This window comes from Dermacentor silvarum, chromosome 3 (assembly GCF_013339745.2).
Source record: "Dermacentor silvarum isolate Dsil-2018 chromosome 3, BIME_Dsil_1.4, whole genome shotgun sequence".
Lineage (NCBI taxonomy): Eukaryota > Metazoa > Arthropoda > Arachnida > Ixodida > Ixodidae > Dermacentor > Dermacentor silvarum.
The window spans coordinates 90,227,517-90,247,507 of NC_051156.1; the positions used below are offsets into that span (position 1 = coordinate 90,227,517).

Below are 19,991 nucleotides of genomic sequence, written 5' to 3' on the forward strand. Positions count from 1 at the left end.
CGTGCTCGTAGCAACAAACCATGCTGGATGATGAAAGAAGGCTTGCACGGTTTTCTTCATAGAGGAGCATTTCTGGCCCCCGGCAATGTTGCGGCCCCGTCTATTCTGTCCGTAGCGATAAAAGCTTAACCGTCGCCTTCGTGAATGAAAGAACGGCCCATGCACGGCTGTTTTAGTAGCAGCTGCATAAGTACTGATCTTTCAGAGCGTGGCTTATAGGGGTTCCTAAGCAGCAGTAAGGCCCAGTTATAAAAAATACGCTATTTACCTCAGTTAGACTTGTCTAAAGCGTAGTAGCTCTGGAACTGGTGCAGTCGCTAATGTTTAAAGGAACATCCTATGCACCTTAGGAAAATAATTTGTTGGGCTCGCTATTGACTAAGTGGTTGCGTTTAGTTAAAATAGTGAAATGTCCTAAACGAACGGATTGCGAATATTGGAGAAAGACTACCTTCGAATATTGAAGCGAATATTGAATACTTTGAATACTGAGTTGTTTATAAACAAGTTGAAATGTAAAGTTTGTAGGCATTCGGTCGGATAAAAAAAGCTTGTAATTTTACTCTTTTTCAACCATGTATGTAATGACATTCACAGCTGTTATTAGCATGAGCCCAATTTTTTACAGCATACTGGCCATTGATGCGTGAATTTGTTGTACCACCCTGCTAAAATAACTTTTGGTGTTTGCAGTATCTATAAATAAATAAATAAATAAATAAATAAACTCTGTGTGGTCATCTGTGGAGCATTTCAATAACGAACTTCTTGTGCATGATGATGATGACAATATTGGAACAAGAGAACAGCACATAATCGCGGTACGTAGAGTGAAGTAAGTGTCATTTCTTTTATTTTAAAAGTAACAAATATGGAGAAAATTCTAAGACAGTATTGCAGTATAGTATACGAATTGAGTAACAGACTATTCAATTGGTATGCGTAATATTATATATTCGCACACCCCTATATGCCTTATTTATTTCGCTTCTGCATGCTGTACCAGCTGGCGGATGTAGCTGCCTAACGGTAATGATTTGGTATGTCCTTCAACATTTTCATGCAGCGCAAATAAAGAAAATTGTGCGTGTGTGTGTGTGTGTGTGTGTGTGTGTGTGTGTGCGTGCCAAGCAGTGATGATAATCAATTTCTATTATCATATATGACGCAATCAGCACTAATTTATAGCACTTTGAGCATGCTACAACTACGTTTCATTAATCAGTACAAATTGACTGTATTGATACACCGCCTACTCAGCCGTGAAGTTTCCTTGCGTACAATTCTTATCTCTACTCCTAGTAACCGTGACAAAAGAAGATTTTCATTCACCAACAATTTTTATTTTCTCTAATAAAAGAAAGATCGAAGAAACATCAAAGAAAGACGCGAAAAAAAATGTTCGGACCACGCAACTAGCCACACATTCATTTTTGCTTATTTTACATTTTCTAATGTTTAGTATGAACATAAATTTAATATTATTCTGTTAATACGCTATCTTTCCTGTGTATTTTTTGTTTATTGAAAATTCCGCGGCTTTTGTGTTTGTTGCATATTGTTTATTCGCTAAATGTAAATGCTTCAATGCTTGTACTAAGCCTGCTTATACATTGTTTTTGCTATATTGAACGTTGGCGGTGGGCCTAAGATAGCCCGAAACTGACGCAAATAGGCATTATCCCTTATTTTCATATCTCCTAATTCTGTAGATATAAAAATATTGACATCATCTGCATACATGATAACTTCAGGAGAATTTGGTACGGCTACAATATTCTTAACGTCAACAAGAAATTGAAACGGTCCCAATTTTGACCCCTGTGGAACTTTGTGTTAGCTTAAGCTTTGCGGACGTGCTGTCCTTTACTTGTATGACCTGATAACGGTGATTAAAATTGTTTTAATGACCTCCAGTGCGACTCCCCGCACACCATACCCAGCCAATTCTCTAAACAGACTGTTGCAATTTATGGAAATAAAACCATACTTTAAGTCCCGAAACGAATCAAGCCTGAATTTCTTTTCATTCATATTTCTCAGTATGCTGGCTTTAATGTAACATATTGCTTTCTCTGCTGATTTGTTTTCCTGGAAACCATAATGGTTACTGGACAAGATTTTAACTTTTCAAAAAATAAAATAACTCCTTTGTCAATCTCACTTTTGTCTTTTGATATTTCGTTTGAATGCCGAGCGTGTGACTGATGCATCACCGGTAGCGATGGTGCATTGCATTTAAGAAACGCTGAAATGCCACTAGCTTGATATTCCCTCAAGCAGACAACTAAAGCGAATAGGAAGCTCTGCCTACAGAATACATGAGCATCATATGAGCTGAATAATGAGCAACCCGGATGCACAGCACAGTGCACGCACCAAGCAAACGACTACGCACTGTGTATATCATTACGCGATGCCCGTACCCTCCCTTGGAGTTATTACCTTTATGCCTTGCACTCCCTCTCATTTTAATTTTTTTGCCACGGTTTAACGCCATACAGCAGCATTTGGGTAAGGTTAGAGATGCCATAGTGTAGGACTGCGGAATAATTCGGAACACCTGAGTCATAACGTGCACCTGAATCTACGAGCACGACCGTTTCCCCATTTGGTCACTAGGTATTTGGTCTAGAGCACTGCACGGGCCGATTTTTGCGGCCCAGGCCCGACCCGGGCCCGTTTTTACATTGGGCGGCCCGCCCGAGCCCGATCAAAACTGTTATGGGGAGACCCGGGCCCGGCCCGGGCCCGGAAATAATCTACGTTACCCGCCCGGCCTGGCCCGCCACCCCTTTACCTTAAGCCCGGGCCCGGCCCGAGCCCGACTCGAAACCAGCCCGAACCCGGCCCGAGACCAAAAAATACATGTTTTTCAGAATTGAGAAGCCCGAGAATAACTCGCAGAAAGCCCGAGCCCGGCCCGGGCCCGCGTCAAAAAACCCGAGCCCGGCCCGGGCCCGGGTCAAAAAGCACACGCCGTGCCCGAGCCCGTGAAAAAAACTCCTCTACCCGGCCCGGCCCACGGGCCAGGCCGGGCCCGGGCTTTCGGGTAAGCCCGAGCCCGTGCAGTGCTCTAATTTGGTCACTAGAACATGGCTCACTAGGTATGTTCCCGAATAGACAACTTTGGTGCTGCATGTGTGATATTGGTATATGCTCATTTTTGGTCAATACTTCGTAAGTATGTGCAATTGAGGTAAAAAGGGTGGAATCCTGAAATACATCAAAAGCGTCCTTACCGCAACAGACACCTCCGTGTCGAGCGCGGGCGCTTTGTGGATCGCCAGTAGAACGACATTGTAGCCAGCTTACTAGGTATACTGAAGCTTACTACGAAATTTCAACTGGGATGCCTTGATTACAACAAGATATACTGTGTCGTGGTGTCATTTCGCATTGCAGTTGGCAGTAAGAGTGCAATCTAGTGAACCTGCTGATGTTTTCATAAGATCTCGTGGTTCAAATATGACATGGGTAATGCCGAAGGTCTCAGAAGAAAGTTGTCTTACCTATGGACGAATATATTTCACAATTTCTTCCACAACTGTTTAATACCACGTTCTTGTACACTAACCTACAGGCGCTGGCATCTTATGATTGCGGAGAGCACGCGTACGTACTACTCGATCCTAAGGCCAACGATGTCTATACAAAAGCGATGGGTCTCCCATTCGTTGACTGCCATTGTCCCTTTGCAATAGAGACAGTAAAAGGTCTACACCAGCAAAGTCATTCTATTGGTATCGCGAAGTTGCTCAGAAGACTCTGTCATATAGCGTGACGCAGTCGGTCGCCTTCTTGAGCAAATATTTTATTCCAGCGTAGACTGGAGCGCCCAAGCGACATGATTGAGAGTGCCGTGCTGACTGGCATCTCAACAGCGACCTTGTAAAGCTGCAATAAGGTTTAACATAGCGTTGCGCCGTCCACACGCACTCTCTCTCACGTGTATTCATACTAATCTTGCTTTCACGGTTGAGCTTACTGCCTTTCCACTTTCCTTTTTTTGGCTCTCTACTTCCCTTTCGCATGGCTGTGCACGTGTAATCGTGTTTTTTTTCACACCCGTTCACAAGCTAGACCAGCGGTATCAGGTTACCACATGTTGCCATCCGCGCAACCGAATTGTTCACATCCCAACAAGAAAACGCGCGGCACCAAAAAGCGCTCTCCACTCAGGTTGCGTCAGACCTCTTGTACCCATTAGTTCAACATGAGTAATTCCGGCAGTTCTTCGTGTCCATTACACCACGTGCGTACACAATGGAGAGTGAGCACCGAGCCCTCCCTTGTTGAGCCCAGCGTCGCCGTTTAATTTCAATTATCGCGCGCTCCACTGTCATGGCCCGCACCCGCCATAGCGCTGTCACATTTGCTTTCCCGCATCTCCGCAAGGTGTTTACACAGTACTCGAGTCGCGTGGAACAGCCATTCTCGCTGTCAGTTCGCTCCCTGCGGCGCCCCCACCCGCTGGCCCAGCTTCATCCTCGGGGAGGGCAGCCGAGTGACTAGCGATGCGGGCTTTCCATGCGGGACAAAGAAATAACCCTGGCAGGCGAGCAAGACCTCGCGCGTTTCGCTTGAGCGGCACTGGAGCACTAGAACTCATTACAGGTGTTTAAGAGGGTTGAAGCTTCGTGAACATGAGTTAGTGGTCAGAAATAAAGAAGGTGCGCCCAGGCCCGCATATACTGAATTTTGCAGGTGCGAGCCCCGCTTCTAACACATTGAGAGATTATTAAAAAAAGCGAGGATACAGTCGCGAGGAAAACTTTAAAGGCCTACCACATCAGTAAAAACGCACCTTTATGTAACAGTGACACATCTGCAGCTTTGTGACAGACAAAAAGTGCCTTGATATAACTTGTGGCACGAAACTAGAAAACCATAGCTTTCTTTTCTTTCTGTTTTAAACTCTTGTCTTGCGGTGGTGTGTATGTCTCCGAGTGTCATGCGTGGTATATAGGCGAGTTTCGAAGGCCTAATCAAACCATTGGTAGTGACACTCGCCCTGATATCAAAAGGGGCTTGTGCTTTAGCGCGAATACGGAGGTACTCGTGAACTAACGGACTCAGCTCTTCCCTTCGAGTCACCAGCTTTTCGATTGGCTATTTTACCAAGAGCTTATAATTGTGCAAACGAGTACGTTCCCATTTCTATGAAGTCACGGAGTAGTGAGACGTTAAATATGGGTAGCTGTTTGTACACTGTTATTAATGAATTCTCTTTGAGCTCGTGCAAAAAACAAAGCTTGAGCTTTGTTTACTGTGGATGATCCCCACTACATTAGTAGGAGAGCTTTAGGTAGTTTTTTGATACTTTACCTCATATTTGGGCGTCACCAAGCAGGTCTTGAACGTGAAAATCTCAGGCATCGCAACTGCAAGCTTTGTTTCAGATCCCTTTCTGAAATTTAAAATTTCTGTTACCGCATAAAAGTTCGCATTTGGTTTATTGTAATCCGCACATCGTGCTTTATATATCTTTATTTCTTTAAATTTCGAATTTGGGGGCGTTTATCTCGACGCAGTGTCAAGACCGCGTTGTGACGTAGCTTACTCCGTGTGGAACATCCTTTACAAACTGGGCAAAGATGATGACAGCTGCGCTCTTGCTTTCCAATGACGGAAACAAGCAATGTTTGCTTCCATTTCCCTCACGCGTGATACAGTGTAAATGTCAAGCGTCTTCACGTAACAATGAGGACTTGACGTTGGGTCGAAATCCACACCAATGAACGCAATATTATGACTAAACGTCAAATTAGTTTATGAATATCTCGGAAGAGAAGCGCCCCAGAAATTTGTCATCAATGCAGTTATGTTAATGATTCAAACATAAACATATACCATAATCGTAATACGAAAGAAAAACGCCAATACATTTTTTTTTGCTATTACACCATGCTGTCCGACAATGCGCCTAAATGATAAGCGCATGCAGATTTTGCGTAGGTAGTATCGCGTTTTTGAAAAACTTAGCGTTGTTTGTCGTAGTCAGAAACCCTTATGTGACTTGACAACCACGTGTGCACTATTTGTCTTGTTGAAGACGCACTTAGTGATATTTATTAGTTGTATCATTTTAATTGCGCCCAAAATAAGTCGTTCGTATACTGACACATTGTCTTGTATCTTCGGCTGTATGAAAACTTCTACAAAATCATTAAATTTCTTAACATTTGGAGTAAAATCTTGATTACGTAATAAAAGCCTACCATAGGTGGCTCTTTCTGAGAACATTCTTTAGATTCTGACAAGACTGTGTTTAGCTATAGCACCAACTCTCCCAAAGACGCGTGCAAATGCCTTCAAATTCTGCTGACAAGCGAAACGCGCGCTATAGAGATGGAAAGCAGACGGGGCACAGTAAAGTAGAGTATAGAGAATGTGGAGCTCTAGGGCTTATTAACAATGCAAGGCGCTCACTGCAACAAGACAAGGCAAGCAAACGACAGGCAGGTATATGCGCAAGAACATCAAGCTGAAAACTTCCATTTTCATCTGAGAGAAAGTAAGGTTACTGCGTGCTGTCAGTTTTTTGCTTTCAGCAGGCAGCTCGCCAGGCCAAAATATTACTCATTCATAGTAGGGTGATTCCATGTAAGATCGAACAAAGGATGGCCGGTCGACCTTTTAAATTTAGTTCAAAATTTTATATATTGTTGCCTGATGAGTGGAAAGAAGAGATCCGCAATGGGTTTTGCTGCCAAAAATTTTTTTTGAAGCACCGCGAATCAGTAATGACGAAGTGTAAGAATGCCACGCTTACCTGTTCTGCTGTTTTGGCCAACTTTGGTTATGAATTACACAAAATATATTAAAGTTAGGTAGCTGAAATTTCTCTAAATAATTATATGCTTGTTTTTGCTTGTGTTCAGTTATTTTTGGTTTTTGTGGATAGTGTAGATGTTTTTATAAAAAACCTCAAAATCGGCCCAGGAAACATTTGTTTGTCTACTTTGCAGGTCTTTATCTCAAAAAAGGCTTGTGGTAGAGCGGCAAGAATTCCGCATTCCGTTTTAAGCATACTTATTTACCAAACTGCTAAAGCTTATATTTAAATCCCTTTTCATTAAAGAGATATTACCGGTGTAACTTCAAGAAAACACCGAACAATGTAAATTTCTGATGACAATTAAAAAACACCATTTTTGATATTACTTAAACTTTGCTCACTTATTCTCCTCTACATCAGCTTTCATAATCATTAAAAACATATTGCATAATTTTGTTCGATTCGTAGTTACAGCACGTCGAATGAGGCCCCTACGCAAGGCTCAGCGCACCATGCAGGTCTGAAGATTCTATGACATTTGTGATCGCGTACGACCTTTAAATTTTGGCATGATATTCTATCCAGTCATTTATGCCTTAAAGCTGCAAATTAGCTGTGGGACAAACCGTAGTGAATGATTCAGAATCAGTTTTGTACGCGTGGGGTTCCTGGTTGCACTGCGGCATCGGAGAGCACACAGACGTTTTGCGCAATTAACCTCTACGAAAACGCACTCAGAAATCAATACCCAGCTTTGATAACCCAAAAATAGGATAAAATTCAATAAGCAAGCGACTGTATTCCAAATAATCTTTAGCGTAATGAAAAAAATTGTGAAGGTAATGGAGAACCGCTTCATTAAAACAGAATTTGTTTCTGGGCTGCAATCGATTATTCGAATGATTCAAGAACGCTGATTTCCTTCATTCCTGTACACATAGTTTCTTCCATGCAGACCCGGCTATGCGTGCCACGTACAATTCAGGAGATGCTTCCGTTGACCTGGATAGCTGCCAGGCATGCCAAGACTGAATGCCGAGGAAGGCGGGCACTTTCATCCACTCATGCTTCTTTAAGTCGCGGAAGGCAACAACTTCTTTTTCTTCAAGATGTATTAGATGCACACCTTTCAGTTTTTCTGTTAAAATTGTTACAAAGTCTCTGGTTGCCCGAATCGCACTTTCAGGGCTTGTTCTCAAGTTGTTGAGCATTGCTTGATGCTTGACGAGTCCTCCAACTCCGTCGCACGCGTTTTTCCCGTGTCCAGTCGCTGAGAATATCCATTGGGTATTGGGACAATCGCTCTTTCCGAACTCGTAAAGGCGGTATCTATTTTTGAAATGACTACCGGCTCCATCACTCACATACGTCACCTTGGAGTACACTGGCAGGTTATCGTCCACCCATTCTGTCGCTTTCTTTAGAGCCAAGCAGGCGTGAGCGGAGTCGTGGTTCAAGTAGTCACTAACAATAGCGAAACTCTCCGTAGATTTTTTTGTTGTTACCACGCATGTAAACACGGATACTTGCTGCTTTTTCCAGTGGTATGCCTGAACTTCGTCAGGAAGCACGACAGTCCAGTTTTCGGCAAAATCAAAGTGGAATACAATGCTCCCACGCTGTGTACATTGCTTTTCCTCGTAGATTGCTTTGCCTTGTGTCTTCCTGATGTGGTTGTGCACGATCCACTTTGCCACTAGAACCCGAAGATGATTCAAAAAAGTATCAGTATCCAAAACCTTTTTCACAAGGTCGCCTGCCTCCCACGTCGCTAGCTGTATTTCCTCTTCTTCTGGGATATTAAGTTCCTCCACTGTCAGGGACCCGCCTTTTAGACACTGATTGCATTCGCCTAAAATGCACTGTGCTGATGACGGAATGCAAATGAATGCGGAGTGAAGGTCATCAGAATTTATTCTGTGGCCAGTAATGTTCTCAAGAGCGGCAAGGCAAAGTTTATAGTTGGCGCAAATGAGACAAACACATACATCATGCTGGGGATAACGTTTTACCCAGCGCGGTCGCAAGGTGTAGAATTTTGATAGGCCAATGCCAGAATCAGGATGGTCGTCTTTGTATATGCGTAATGCCTCTCTAATAGATCTGGTCATCAAACGCTTTGTTTCTAATACTTTTTCTCCATCGATCGTAACCGACAAGACATCGTTTCTGTTAGGGATTTGTCTCGGGCATTCCAACTCGTCCTTCGTGTAGTACTCACGTGCCGCAGATACGCACTCAGGCCTCACCTTGTGCCTGGTGAAAGGATCCGGCCGGTACCACACACCATGATTTTCTTTCAATTTCCTGGACTTGTTTATTTCATACATCGATGCTTCAGGAATAAGCTTCTTAATCTCATGTTTAGCTAGTGTTGATGGCAGGAGAGTCAGAAGTTGATAACGTTCCTGGGGTGTCGTCGACGCTCATAGGCTTGCCGAAAGCTTTCTGTCCACTGCTCGCAGAAGGAGCACTTTCTTTCGGCTGAATTTCCAGATGCATCACATTGGCTCTACGCCCGCCGTATCTTGTTGCGAACATTTTCCGCTACCGCCTTCTGCACCTCACTTTGTTTTCTTTTGATGTAAGTAGGCCTGTCCCGACTTCTCACTGCGCCTGGACGTTTCAAAGGGGACACGCAGGTAGTCGCAGTGATCTGGTTGACGATGTTGATTTCTGCTTCAGGGGGCATAAAAATGTCATCGCTCAACTGTGTGTTCCGTGAGGATATTTCATTGCAGAAGTAGCGAAAGCACGGGTAGCACAAGTAGTCCTTCTCTTTGACAGTTACTGATGTTTCGGATGTTAAAAGTTGCTCCAAAGCATTAACGTCTACGTCGGTAACTCTGCGAAAATTTCGCTTCTTTGCAATGAGCTTCTTGTGCTTAGAAAGGTAGTCTGCACAATACACTCGCTCAGAGCTATATTTTGCCGCCATGAGACGCACATGAACAGTAGAGTAAGAGCAAAGCACAAGCACTATCGGTGTCGAATGAAGTGTGAACAGCGGATCGATTCAGGCTATCTCCTGTCAGGCCATCTGCTGTTCAGGCCGTCTGCTGTTCAGGCCATAGAGTTTCTCACTATAACACCTAGAGGGTAAACTGGCGCCACCGTCTATGCGAGTTTCTTATAGGGCGCCGTGCTCTCATGGGAATGACCGGATATGTGTCTGCGAGGCTTGTGTTGGCTGGTGTTGAACAAGGCTTCGTCTAAAACGTGGATATGGCTACACAAATAATGCGTTCTTAAAGTAAAATCTACATAAAAGGCTTTTATTCACCCATATTACATATCTCAATAAAGTTTACTCACCTACAATGCCGAATGAAGTGAAGAAAAGCAAGAACAGACGACAAGTTGTTCCAAAGTAAGCGACACTCTTGTCGTCTGCCCTCCAACTTTAGCGGCCAGCTGATACTTCTTACGTTTCATATAATTGTGCTTCCAATAGTAAGTCCTCAAAATTAAACAACGTATGTTTTTGTGTAATAATAAAGCTAAAGCAGTTTTTTACGTGCTATTTTAGCAGGAAATGAATGTTTCTGACAGACGGAACGGTGCTAGCCAGGCACGTCTTCAAGGCGTTCTGGCTCTCCAAGAACGATGCCAATCCGAAGTCACCATATACGGGCATTCCCATGGATACCACAGCGCTGCAGCGCCAGTTCTCCCTCTAGGTAATATAGTGAGAAACTCAATGGTTCAGGCAGTCTGCTGCCGTCATCTGAGATAGGCCCGCACATCCGGTTACCGATAGTTTTGCTTTTGTTTCCCTTGGCATTCTACATCTTGATTTGCCACTGGAGTGCCACGTTAATACTTTCCACCTTTTTTGGTACTACTGGCCTTTCAAGAAAAAGAAATCCAATCCTACCTGCATTCTAAACACTTAGCGGGCAAGAAGTCGGATCTACAACAATTGCCTATCCTTGCGTAAGGGCCTCATTCGACGTGCTGTAACTACGAATGCAACAAAATTATGCAATATGTTTTTAATGATTATGAAAGCTGGTGTGGAGGAGAATAAGTGGGCAAAGTTTAAGTAATATCTAAAATGGAGTTTTTTCCTTATTGTCATCAGAAATTTTCATTATTCGGTGTTTTCTTGAAGTTAGACCTGTAGTATCTCTTTATTGAAAAGCGATATAAATATAAACTTTCGCAGTTTGGTAAATAAGTATGCTTAGAACGTAATGCGGAATTCTTGACGCTCTACCACAAGCCTTTTTTGAGATAAAGACCTGCAAAGTAGACAAACAAACGTTTCTTGGGCCGATTTTGAGGTTTTTTAAAAAACATCTACACTACCCACAAAAACAAAAAATAACTGAACACATGCAAAAACATGCATATAATTATTTAGGGAAATGTTAGCTACCTAACTTTGATATATCTTGTGTAATTCACAGCCAAAGTTGGCCAAAACAGCAGAGCAGGTAAGCGCGGCACTCCACCTCTTCGTCATTACTGATTCGCGGTGCTTCGAAAAAATTTTTGGCAGCAAAACCAATTGCGGATCTCTTCTTTCCACTCATCAGGCAACAATATGTAAAATTTTGAACTAAATTTGAAAGGTCGACCGGCCATCCTTTGTTCGATCTTACATGGAATCACCCAGTACTCAAGTACCGCGCACTACATGCAGACGTCCGGGAATGCAAAATCTAGAACGCCATTCGTTGCCCAGGGAAGGGGAAGCTCCTGGCGAAGCACTGTTTTAGTATGAAGCTTCGAATAAATGGGCCAACAGAGCACGTTCGAGGACGTGTAGGAAGGCTTCACCGCAGGATTACGCGGAATAAAGTCTACGCGAGGGCACGAGAGAGCCAAGGAAAAACAAAAGGGTCGGATAGAGTATGGAACAAATTAGCGCAAGGATATTGTTCCAGTGTCAAAAGGGAGCACCACCTCGGGTGCTGAGTGCAGGAGCACAGGGGTCGCGTAAATCCCCCGATGATCATTCGTCAACATTGCGCTTGGCGGCTGTGATTATAGCGCATAGTGACGCGTGTTGCAGCTGAGGTCGGCGGTGACTAAAACGCGCCCATCCGTGGATTGTCGTGTCTCCGCAAGCGCACGTGCGGAGTGTCTCTGCACAAGACCGTAAAGGACCCTACTAGGAATGCGCCAGCTGCTCTGGCGGCTGCTGCGCATTGCGCGGCCTTTATTTCGAATACGAACTGCGACAGTGACAGAGTCCGCCGTGCGCTGGGTTTCCGCCGCTTAGTTGGCGTGGAAGCGAGAAGCAGCACGAAGGTGAATTCACTCGCTGCGGCTGCCGCGCCTCGTCAATCTAGCATTTCGGCAGCGAGTATCCGCGGTCATCGAGTGAGATGTGTTCGTGTTTGCTTGTGTGCACGTGACACCATGACGGTTAATTTAGTTGGTAAGCGAATCGTTACAAATTTATAACGCCAATAAATCTACTATCTTTACTTCGTATAGCTGCCTACCTATTTGCGATCGCAATCGATGCTTCGCCATTAGGGCGAAACTGCGACTTTCTTATTTATGACGTTAACTTCTTGATTAACTATTACTGGAAATGAAAGCAGAGTGTTAGAAGGAGTTACGCTCGGCCATGATGTGTTAAACTTCAAAACTTAAAATTTCAGAGCCCTCCAACTACCGTGAAGATGGAAGCCAGCGATCGTGATAAACGTTTTCTTCCGGTGAGAAAGATTACGTTCGGAAAGAATCGTGTTCACCTGTGCGTGCGCTTCCGCTTTTCTGCTGAAGTTGCATAATAACGACTCATCTGTCTCTTCACCGGTTCTTGCTGCAATTACGGTTTTTCGCTTATAAACTCTTCGAACATATAAATAATCTCTGCTTACCAGGTTTTCGGTTTACGAGCAGTTTGAGGAGAAAACGAAAATCTAAGCAGTCACAGCTTGCTACTAGCACAGCTCTCTTTTCAAAACAACGGGCGTTGCCATAACTTTGACGTAACTAATCATGGCAGGGGAAAGTTGTTTAAACTAAGTCATGAAAGCAAATTCTAGTATGTAGACAAACATTTCTTGTGTGTGTTGCTGCGTGCGTCTTCAAAATTTTACTTTGATGAAGGGGTCCCTATTATCACGACATTTTTCAGCGACTCGCCACCCTGCACACTGCGCAGACATCTTTTCGTGACTGTTTTCATCTGCACCTTACATGTGTCCACAATATGACAGTATTATTGTGCCAATCAATGCTATTAGTTAACGCAGAACTCATTTTGCAGTGGTGAGACCGTGACCCTATAGCAGTGTCCATATAATGCCAGGGAAATGCAGGGATCCCGCGGCCATGGGCGCTATAATGTAAAATGATTCCAAACTGCTTTGATTCCAAACTCCTTACGTCAAATTTACGTAACCACCGACGCAAGCATCTGGCGCCGACCCGCAGCGTTGTCTGAACAGCCCAATCAAACACTCTCCTCGTTTATAGGAGGCCATCTTTGCTCGCTTTCAAAACCAGTAACATTGTATACACTGAGCAGTTTTTCTTATCTAATTGGCTGACAAGAGGCGAGGAGCACGATCTAGTGGAAATGGTTTCGATGGGGCCGAGCCAGCGCAGTGAAAATAGATAACCGCATTAAGACGGTGGTGCCGGCTTCTCCGATTGGTCCGCTTCGCCTTACTTAGCTTGCGGTGGCTGGTCGAAAATCGCGGCGGCGTGCAACGGAAGGATAAGAATGCCGCTAAAACGGATCCTCAGCAAGGAAGAGTTGGCAGAGCTTTGTCGTATGCATGCCGAAAGGGCTCGATAACGTTTTACTGCCGCGCAAAAAGGTTTATCATGCGCAAATAAATACATGCTAACCGGCACGTGCGAGTAGTGAGGGCCTGAGTGATCGACGGGCAGCCATCTTCTATTCCTTTCGGAACGGGGCAGTCTGTGGCTATTCCGAAAAATCTTCAGTTTTGTTCGGCATATTAATGCATTTTTTCGCGTACACGTCACTTTGACGTGTGTACACGTTATATCAGATGGGGAGCTGTCGCGGTTTTCATGACGTCGCGTGACAGACAGGCGAAGTTGGGAGTGGCCCGAAAATGTTTTGACCAATCGTGGATGATGATTGCAGAAATTGGAATCAAAACAGTTTGGAATCATTTTACGTTATAGCGCCCCATGGCTACAGCAGCATGGCGTGTAATCTGGATGTCATGTCAGGTATGTATGAAGTGTACGTGTACCAGAAAGTACGATCTCGGTATGATTTGTGTATAAGCTTATCGACATATTACTCAATTCAGCTTACTAAATAGGCTAAATATTTATGCAACCTTATTCAACTCGCTGCTTATTTGTGTTCATAACATTATGCACACATTATTGTGTTCTATATAAAACTAAACCTAAAATGTCCTGATCTTTAGCATTTTTTCTCGCTTCAATCGCTTGGCTGCAAGTTCAATTTTATTTTTGCTTTGCACACAGTATATTACATTTATTATTTTGGTTTTATTGCTTTGAAACTCTTCCCTATGCTGTAGCTTTTCTGTACTTGTTCTCTGTTTATGCTACACGCATGTGCAGTTTTTGTGCAAGTTAGAATTCGAACTGTAGTGTGCCAAATATGTCGCAGGCCTAAGTGTGCAGCGTGCTTACCTTTGTTTACATTAACATTACTATTTACAATAACTTCTGTCTTCTTCTCAGAATAACTGCCACTGGAAAATACACATATGATGAGCTTAAAATTCTTGAAATGAAATGTGAAGGTGTAACCTTGCGACAGCTGAGGTATGGCAGCAATGTCGAAGCTAACCTTGCGCCAACTATTACTACAGTATGCCAACAGATACCCATCCCTGTATTTGTGCATTTTCTGAGAACCAGCCGTGTCCACTAGGTGAAATTTGTAGCCTCCTTTTGAGTTTGCCGGTCAGTTCATGTAACTTTCAGGACAAAATTTACACTGTGAGAGAAGGGAGACCATTACTCCTGGGGCGGGCTCACACCTCTTTTTATTTATGTGGTATGCCTCACTGGTTTCACGTTTCAATTTTCCACTGTATAAGAAAATTAGGTGACGATCGTAATCGACCAGAAGTCCTATTGCTGCAATACACGGCCAAGACGGATGAGCATACTGGTCTTTTGAGTCAAATATGGTTGATATCTTAGGTATATATTTCGGCATCGGCCAGCCTGCACTATGCGCATTTGACCTCATGTGAAAGGAGTACAATGCACTGCCTCGGACACACACTGCACAAACTTAGTGGTATTTTTAACCAAGCAAGCCTCGCTTGCCTGCTCGCCTTTCACAATTCACTTCCGGACTGTCGTGCATATCCTGTCTACATTATTTCTTTCTGGTTATGTATGTACATAGCAGTCTACAAGCGAATTGAGAGAGACACACAGGCAAGGTAGGCTTGCTTAGTTAAAGATACCACAAAACTTGTCTTGTATCTGTCAGGGGTTGTGTGGTCTATTCCTTTGATCATGTGTACTTACATGGGGCAGACTGGCCGGTGCCTTAACATCTGCCTGGGAGAGCACCAACATAGGTATGACATAGTGGACATAGGCCAACATATGCATGACATATTGGACTTGAAATGCATGAGAACTATGCCGGTAGCTCATGCAAATATTCTATAACTGCTGGCACTTGAATGTCTCGGGGTTGCATTGGGTTCCCTGTACACCAGCACTCCTATGCTTGTTTCCACGCCAAGTGATCAGATAGAAGACTTTCTAATTCCCGCTAGCAATCCTCAGACACTGCTGCTCTTTGTTGAGTGGAAACAAATACAGCCACAGTAGTTCACAACACGTGCACACCACAGCTGATCCATGTTGCATGTTTGTACAGCCAAGAGAAATTTGGGCATACTGTAGCTACTGGTACACCCAAAGGCTACACAGTGGTTCCTCAAAGACTTTATGTGATTCGACATCGCATAAACTTTTCGCACAACTAACATCTCCAGATCGTTCCGCAGCAAGTGATACAGTGTGTATTCCTGTGGTTCGTTGCCAAGTTTTGTTCATTTTCTGTCCTTTCACCATGCAGGGTACACGTGCACTCACTTCAAGACGACGACCGTCCACCTCAAAAACAGCCTCTCCACAAAGACTAGCAGGGAGATTAAATCAAAGGAAAATACCACATCCGTAACCAGACAGATACTATGTGTTTCTTACACTTAACCTCCTCTCTTAAAGGAAGCGCATATGCTCAATAAATGTTTTTATCAACTTTTTTTCCTTGAAAAATGTCTAATGCGCAGCATATGTACGGCCCCACGTACATGTTGGATGTTGGAAAAAGTTCTGCACCTTCGCTTGATATATGTATATCAATCTCCAAAGACACATCAGAAAATGTTGCCACATGTGGTGGCAAATTTTTTTAGGAATTCTATGAATGCCAGCAAGCTAATGTATAAACTCAGTAGAGGCTCATTAGGAAGACATGACACGGTCACACTAAAACTTGGAGCACGCATTAGGAAGACATTTCATGCTCACAAGAAAAACACTAATCAAGTATACATCAGAACGACGGTGGCCAATATGTTTTAGAATGACATTACGAATACATCAGAATATTTCCGAAGAAACACATCAGAGACTCATTTGGCTTTAATGTCAAAAGTCATGAGACCTTCATTTGAAACTAATCTCATATTTTCTTAAGGGATGTGACTATGGTGGGTCTTCTGTGGTGAATATTGCCCCCACGATGAGAATGGGCGTATCGTCGTTGGGCATCATCCAACCGAATATGTCTATCATGAACGTTCCGGTTAAGAAATTTGCGTTTAAACGTGGCCGTCGCACCGGGGAAGTTGACGCTAGCTTGCCAAGGCGTGCACCACCGTTGTCGGGTTCCATGGAGGGAAAGACGGCGCTGACGTTTGGCCTCAACATCACGCTCCCGCAACTCTGGTTCGGCGGCTCTTCACTGACGTTTGGACTTGGCTTCGGAAGCCCTCACGGTGCAATCAGCTAGCACGTCGACGACAAGCCCTGTCCCGAGCGCGTTCGCGGCGGCGTTGCTCAAACGCGTTAGGACACGTCGTCAGTTGCTCATGAATGGCTCATACCCCCGTAAACGTGGCCTTCCCATTACGACGACAGAAGAGAAGTGAAATTGTACGCTGGAATGATTAGCGGCAACACAGCCAGCTGTGGAAGCAGACGATGACGAACGCGGGAGCATTGGTACGGGCGCGTGCCGAACACGAGCACGCGCGCGATTGCCCAGCTCACGCTCTCCCTACTCGGCGATGCTGCGCACGATGAGACCAACCTAGCGAGCCTTTAACATCTGCGCTGTAAAATTGACAGTCACTTCAACATACGCCAAAGAGGGTGAAGGCGAAAGCCTGCGCGCTCAAGAGACATTCATCAAATTGCTTGACATTTTCATTCGAATGCGTTGTCACTTCTTATTACTTGTTTTTCCCGTCCAAAGGTTGCGCACTCGTGCCTTAATTGACGCTACCTTAATTACCTCTATATTAATTAACTGTGCCTTCATTACCTATGCCTTACCGCCAAAGGTGGGGAGTTGGACTCGCACATAAGCTCGAGGGTTCGACTCCCACCGAAGTTTGTGGGTTTGAGTAGCTGAATTTACCCTATCCTTATTAAGTCGATGATGACGGTGACCCGGGCAACATCAAAAAAGTTGTCGCAGTTTCACCTGAAAGGTGAAGCATCAATTGCGATAGCGAATTTGTAGAGAGCTATACGGAGTAATGATATCAGCTGTATATACTTGGACATGCAGCAGCACCGGCAACACGCAGAACTGTTGTCGACGCCGTCGGCGTTTTGCCCGCGTTCGCTCAAAATGCGTGCGGCGTTGGTGACTGTTGCCGGAGCCTCTGATATAAATAGGCACTTGGTGCCGCAGCTAAACGTCGCTTCCCTTCCCTCCCCCCTCCCCCACGGCCTCTCGCGCGTCGGAAGAAGGCGCGTTTGCTCTACATATATGGTGATTGTAAAGGAGGAAAGAGACGCCTACTTCTGCAGCCCTTAAGCGAGCACGGCGCAGAACGCGCGTTTGTTCTCCGCCGTGCGTTCACTCCCCGTGAAAGCGCGCGCCCCTCGCGCCCTTTCACTCGCACATACAGCGTTCGGCGCGCGGCTGAGTTTGGCGCTGAGCCGTGCTCCCTCAAGGGCTGCAGAAGATAGCGCCAACCTTTCCCTTTCCCTCAAGAACCACTTATCATCATCATCGCGGCGACGATTTCATCTCCATTGATGTCATACGGAACCTCACGGCGACGGCGACGCCGACGGCAGAAATCTGCTTTTGAGTGTCCATATAATTGCTATCGCAATAAAATGTTGCGGTAGCATTGTTTGCTTGCCACACACACAATCAGAGTTGTTGCGTGAGCGTTTCTATATAGGTTAGACACGATGCCGGGACGGTGTTGTAAGTGAATTACTGCACCCAGCCATCAGCGTGTACGATTTCACTTCGACGACACGGTTTTCGCACAAGGACGTTGAAGGTCGACTGAACGATGAGACATATAAGGCTTTCGCCATAAAATGTCGCAGTTTCAGCCGAAAGGCGAAACATCAATTGCGATAACAAATTAGTAGAGACCTATACGGAGTAACGATAGTAGTTTTATCAGCTGTATAAACTTGGACATGCAGCAGCACCAGCAACGCGCAGAACTGTTGTCGCCACCTTCGGCGTTTTGCTCGCGTTCGCTCCGAACGCGCGCGGCGTTTGTGACTGTTGCTGGTGCCTCTGGGGGCGGCTCGGAGGATTTCGACGAGATCAGAACGGGACACTCGTCGAGAAGCGTCGGAAGGCTGTACCACCTTCTCGCCTCGCAACGTTTTATTGTGATAGCAATTATATGGACACTCAAAGCGGATTTCTGCCGTCGCTGTCGCCGTCACCGTGAGGTTCCGCATGATGTCAAACGGCGATGAAATCCTCGCCGCGCGCCGTATGCGTTATATGCGAGTGAAATCGCGCGAGGGACGCGCGCTATCACGGGTTTTCAGGTGAAATTGCGACATTTTTTTTTGTATAAATACGCATTTGGTGCCGCAGCTAAACGTCACCTCCTCTCCCTCCCTCCCTCCCGTCCCCCCACGGCCTATCGCGCGACGGAAGAAGTCGCGTTTGCTCTCTCTCTCTCTCTCTCTCTCTCTCTATATATATATATATATATATATATATATATATATATATATGGTGATTGTTAAGGCGGAAACAGACGCCTAATTCTGCAGCCCTTCAGGGAGCACGGCGGAGAAGGCGCGTTTGCTCTCCGCCGTGCGTTCGCTCCCCGTGAAAGCGCGTGTCCCTCGCACGCTTTCACTCGCACGTACAGCATACGGCGCGCTGCAACGATTTCATCGCCATTTGACGTCACACGGAACCTCACGGCGACGGTGATGGCAGAAATCCGCTTTGAGTGTCCATATAATTGCTGTCTCAATAAAAAGTGATAGAGAATGACATGCTCTTTGCGAGAAGAAATAAGTAGATTGGGGTGCGTGCATCACGTAAAAAAATTGCCCCCACCCCCCCGAAGGGAATCGTGAGGAAATGCGAATGCATATCTTGCGCCGAGAGTACACGGCGTAGTAATTTTATTGGCGTAAATTAATGACGAGACGAGGATTTGTACCGTAACCATTTATTTACACATTCATCAGCACCTGTTTGTGTTGTCATTGTACCTGACGGCCATAATCACAGCCTTGTGGTCGCTAAAGTGTACAGTCAAATGGTCTTTGAGAAGCATGCGCACGTCTGTTTGACGGCACAACCGGCAGTCCAGCGTCTTGGGCATGGCCCCTTCGGCTCCGCTGAGCTCCTCGTCTTCGGGTGCGTCTTCCAGCCACAGAATGACGTGCAGGTGCGCGCTGCCGCGCTGCTGAAACTCGACTCGCTTGAAGTAGTCTCGCACAACGTACGGCCTGAACGGAGAGCAGCGCTTGTCCCTGAGCACGTTCATGATCACTTCGAAGAGCGAACGGGAGAGTGGGTAGCTTAGTCGGGTAGCTTGGGTAGCTTAGTCGTATTTCAATTTTATCTTTACGCTAGAGCCAGAGATGTTTTCCTTGCAACGAGCTCTGTTACATGTGTCTACGGCACACAAGTACTTAAGCTGTTTATTCGTTTCTTTTTCCACGATTTGTGGTGTTTTTTCTGCCATGATTTATTTAGCATCCCCAGAAACTTAAACCTACAGCAGCCATTCATTCA

General features: G+C 45.1%; 1 protein-coding gene across 1 annotated transcript; it reads right to left on the minus strand.

Annotated features, from left to right (window-relative positions):
• Nucleotides 1–7,704: 7,704 nt before the first annotated feature.
• On the minus strand, nucleotides 7,705–19,740 carry LOC125944286 (uncharacterized). Its single transcript, XM_049664637.1, has 2 exons — nucleotides 19,553–19,740; nucleotides 7,705–8,698 (listed from the first exon to the last, which is right to left on the minus strand). The coding sequence occupies exons 1-2, from the start codon at nucleotides 19,738–19,740 to the stop codon at nucleotides 7,705–7,707; spliced, it is 1,182 nt and encodes a 393-aa protein (XP_049520594.1).
• Nucleotides 19,741–19,991: the final 251 nt, after the last annotated feature.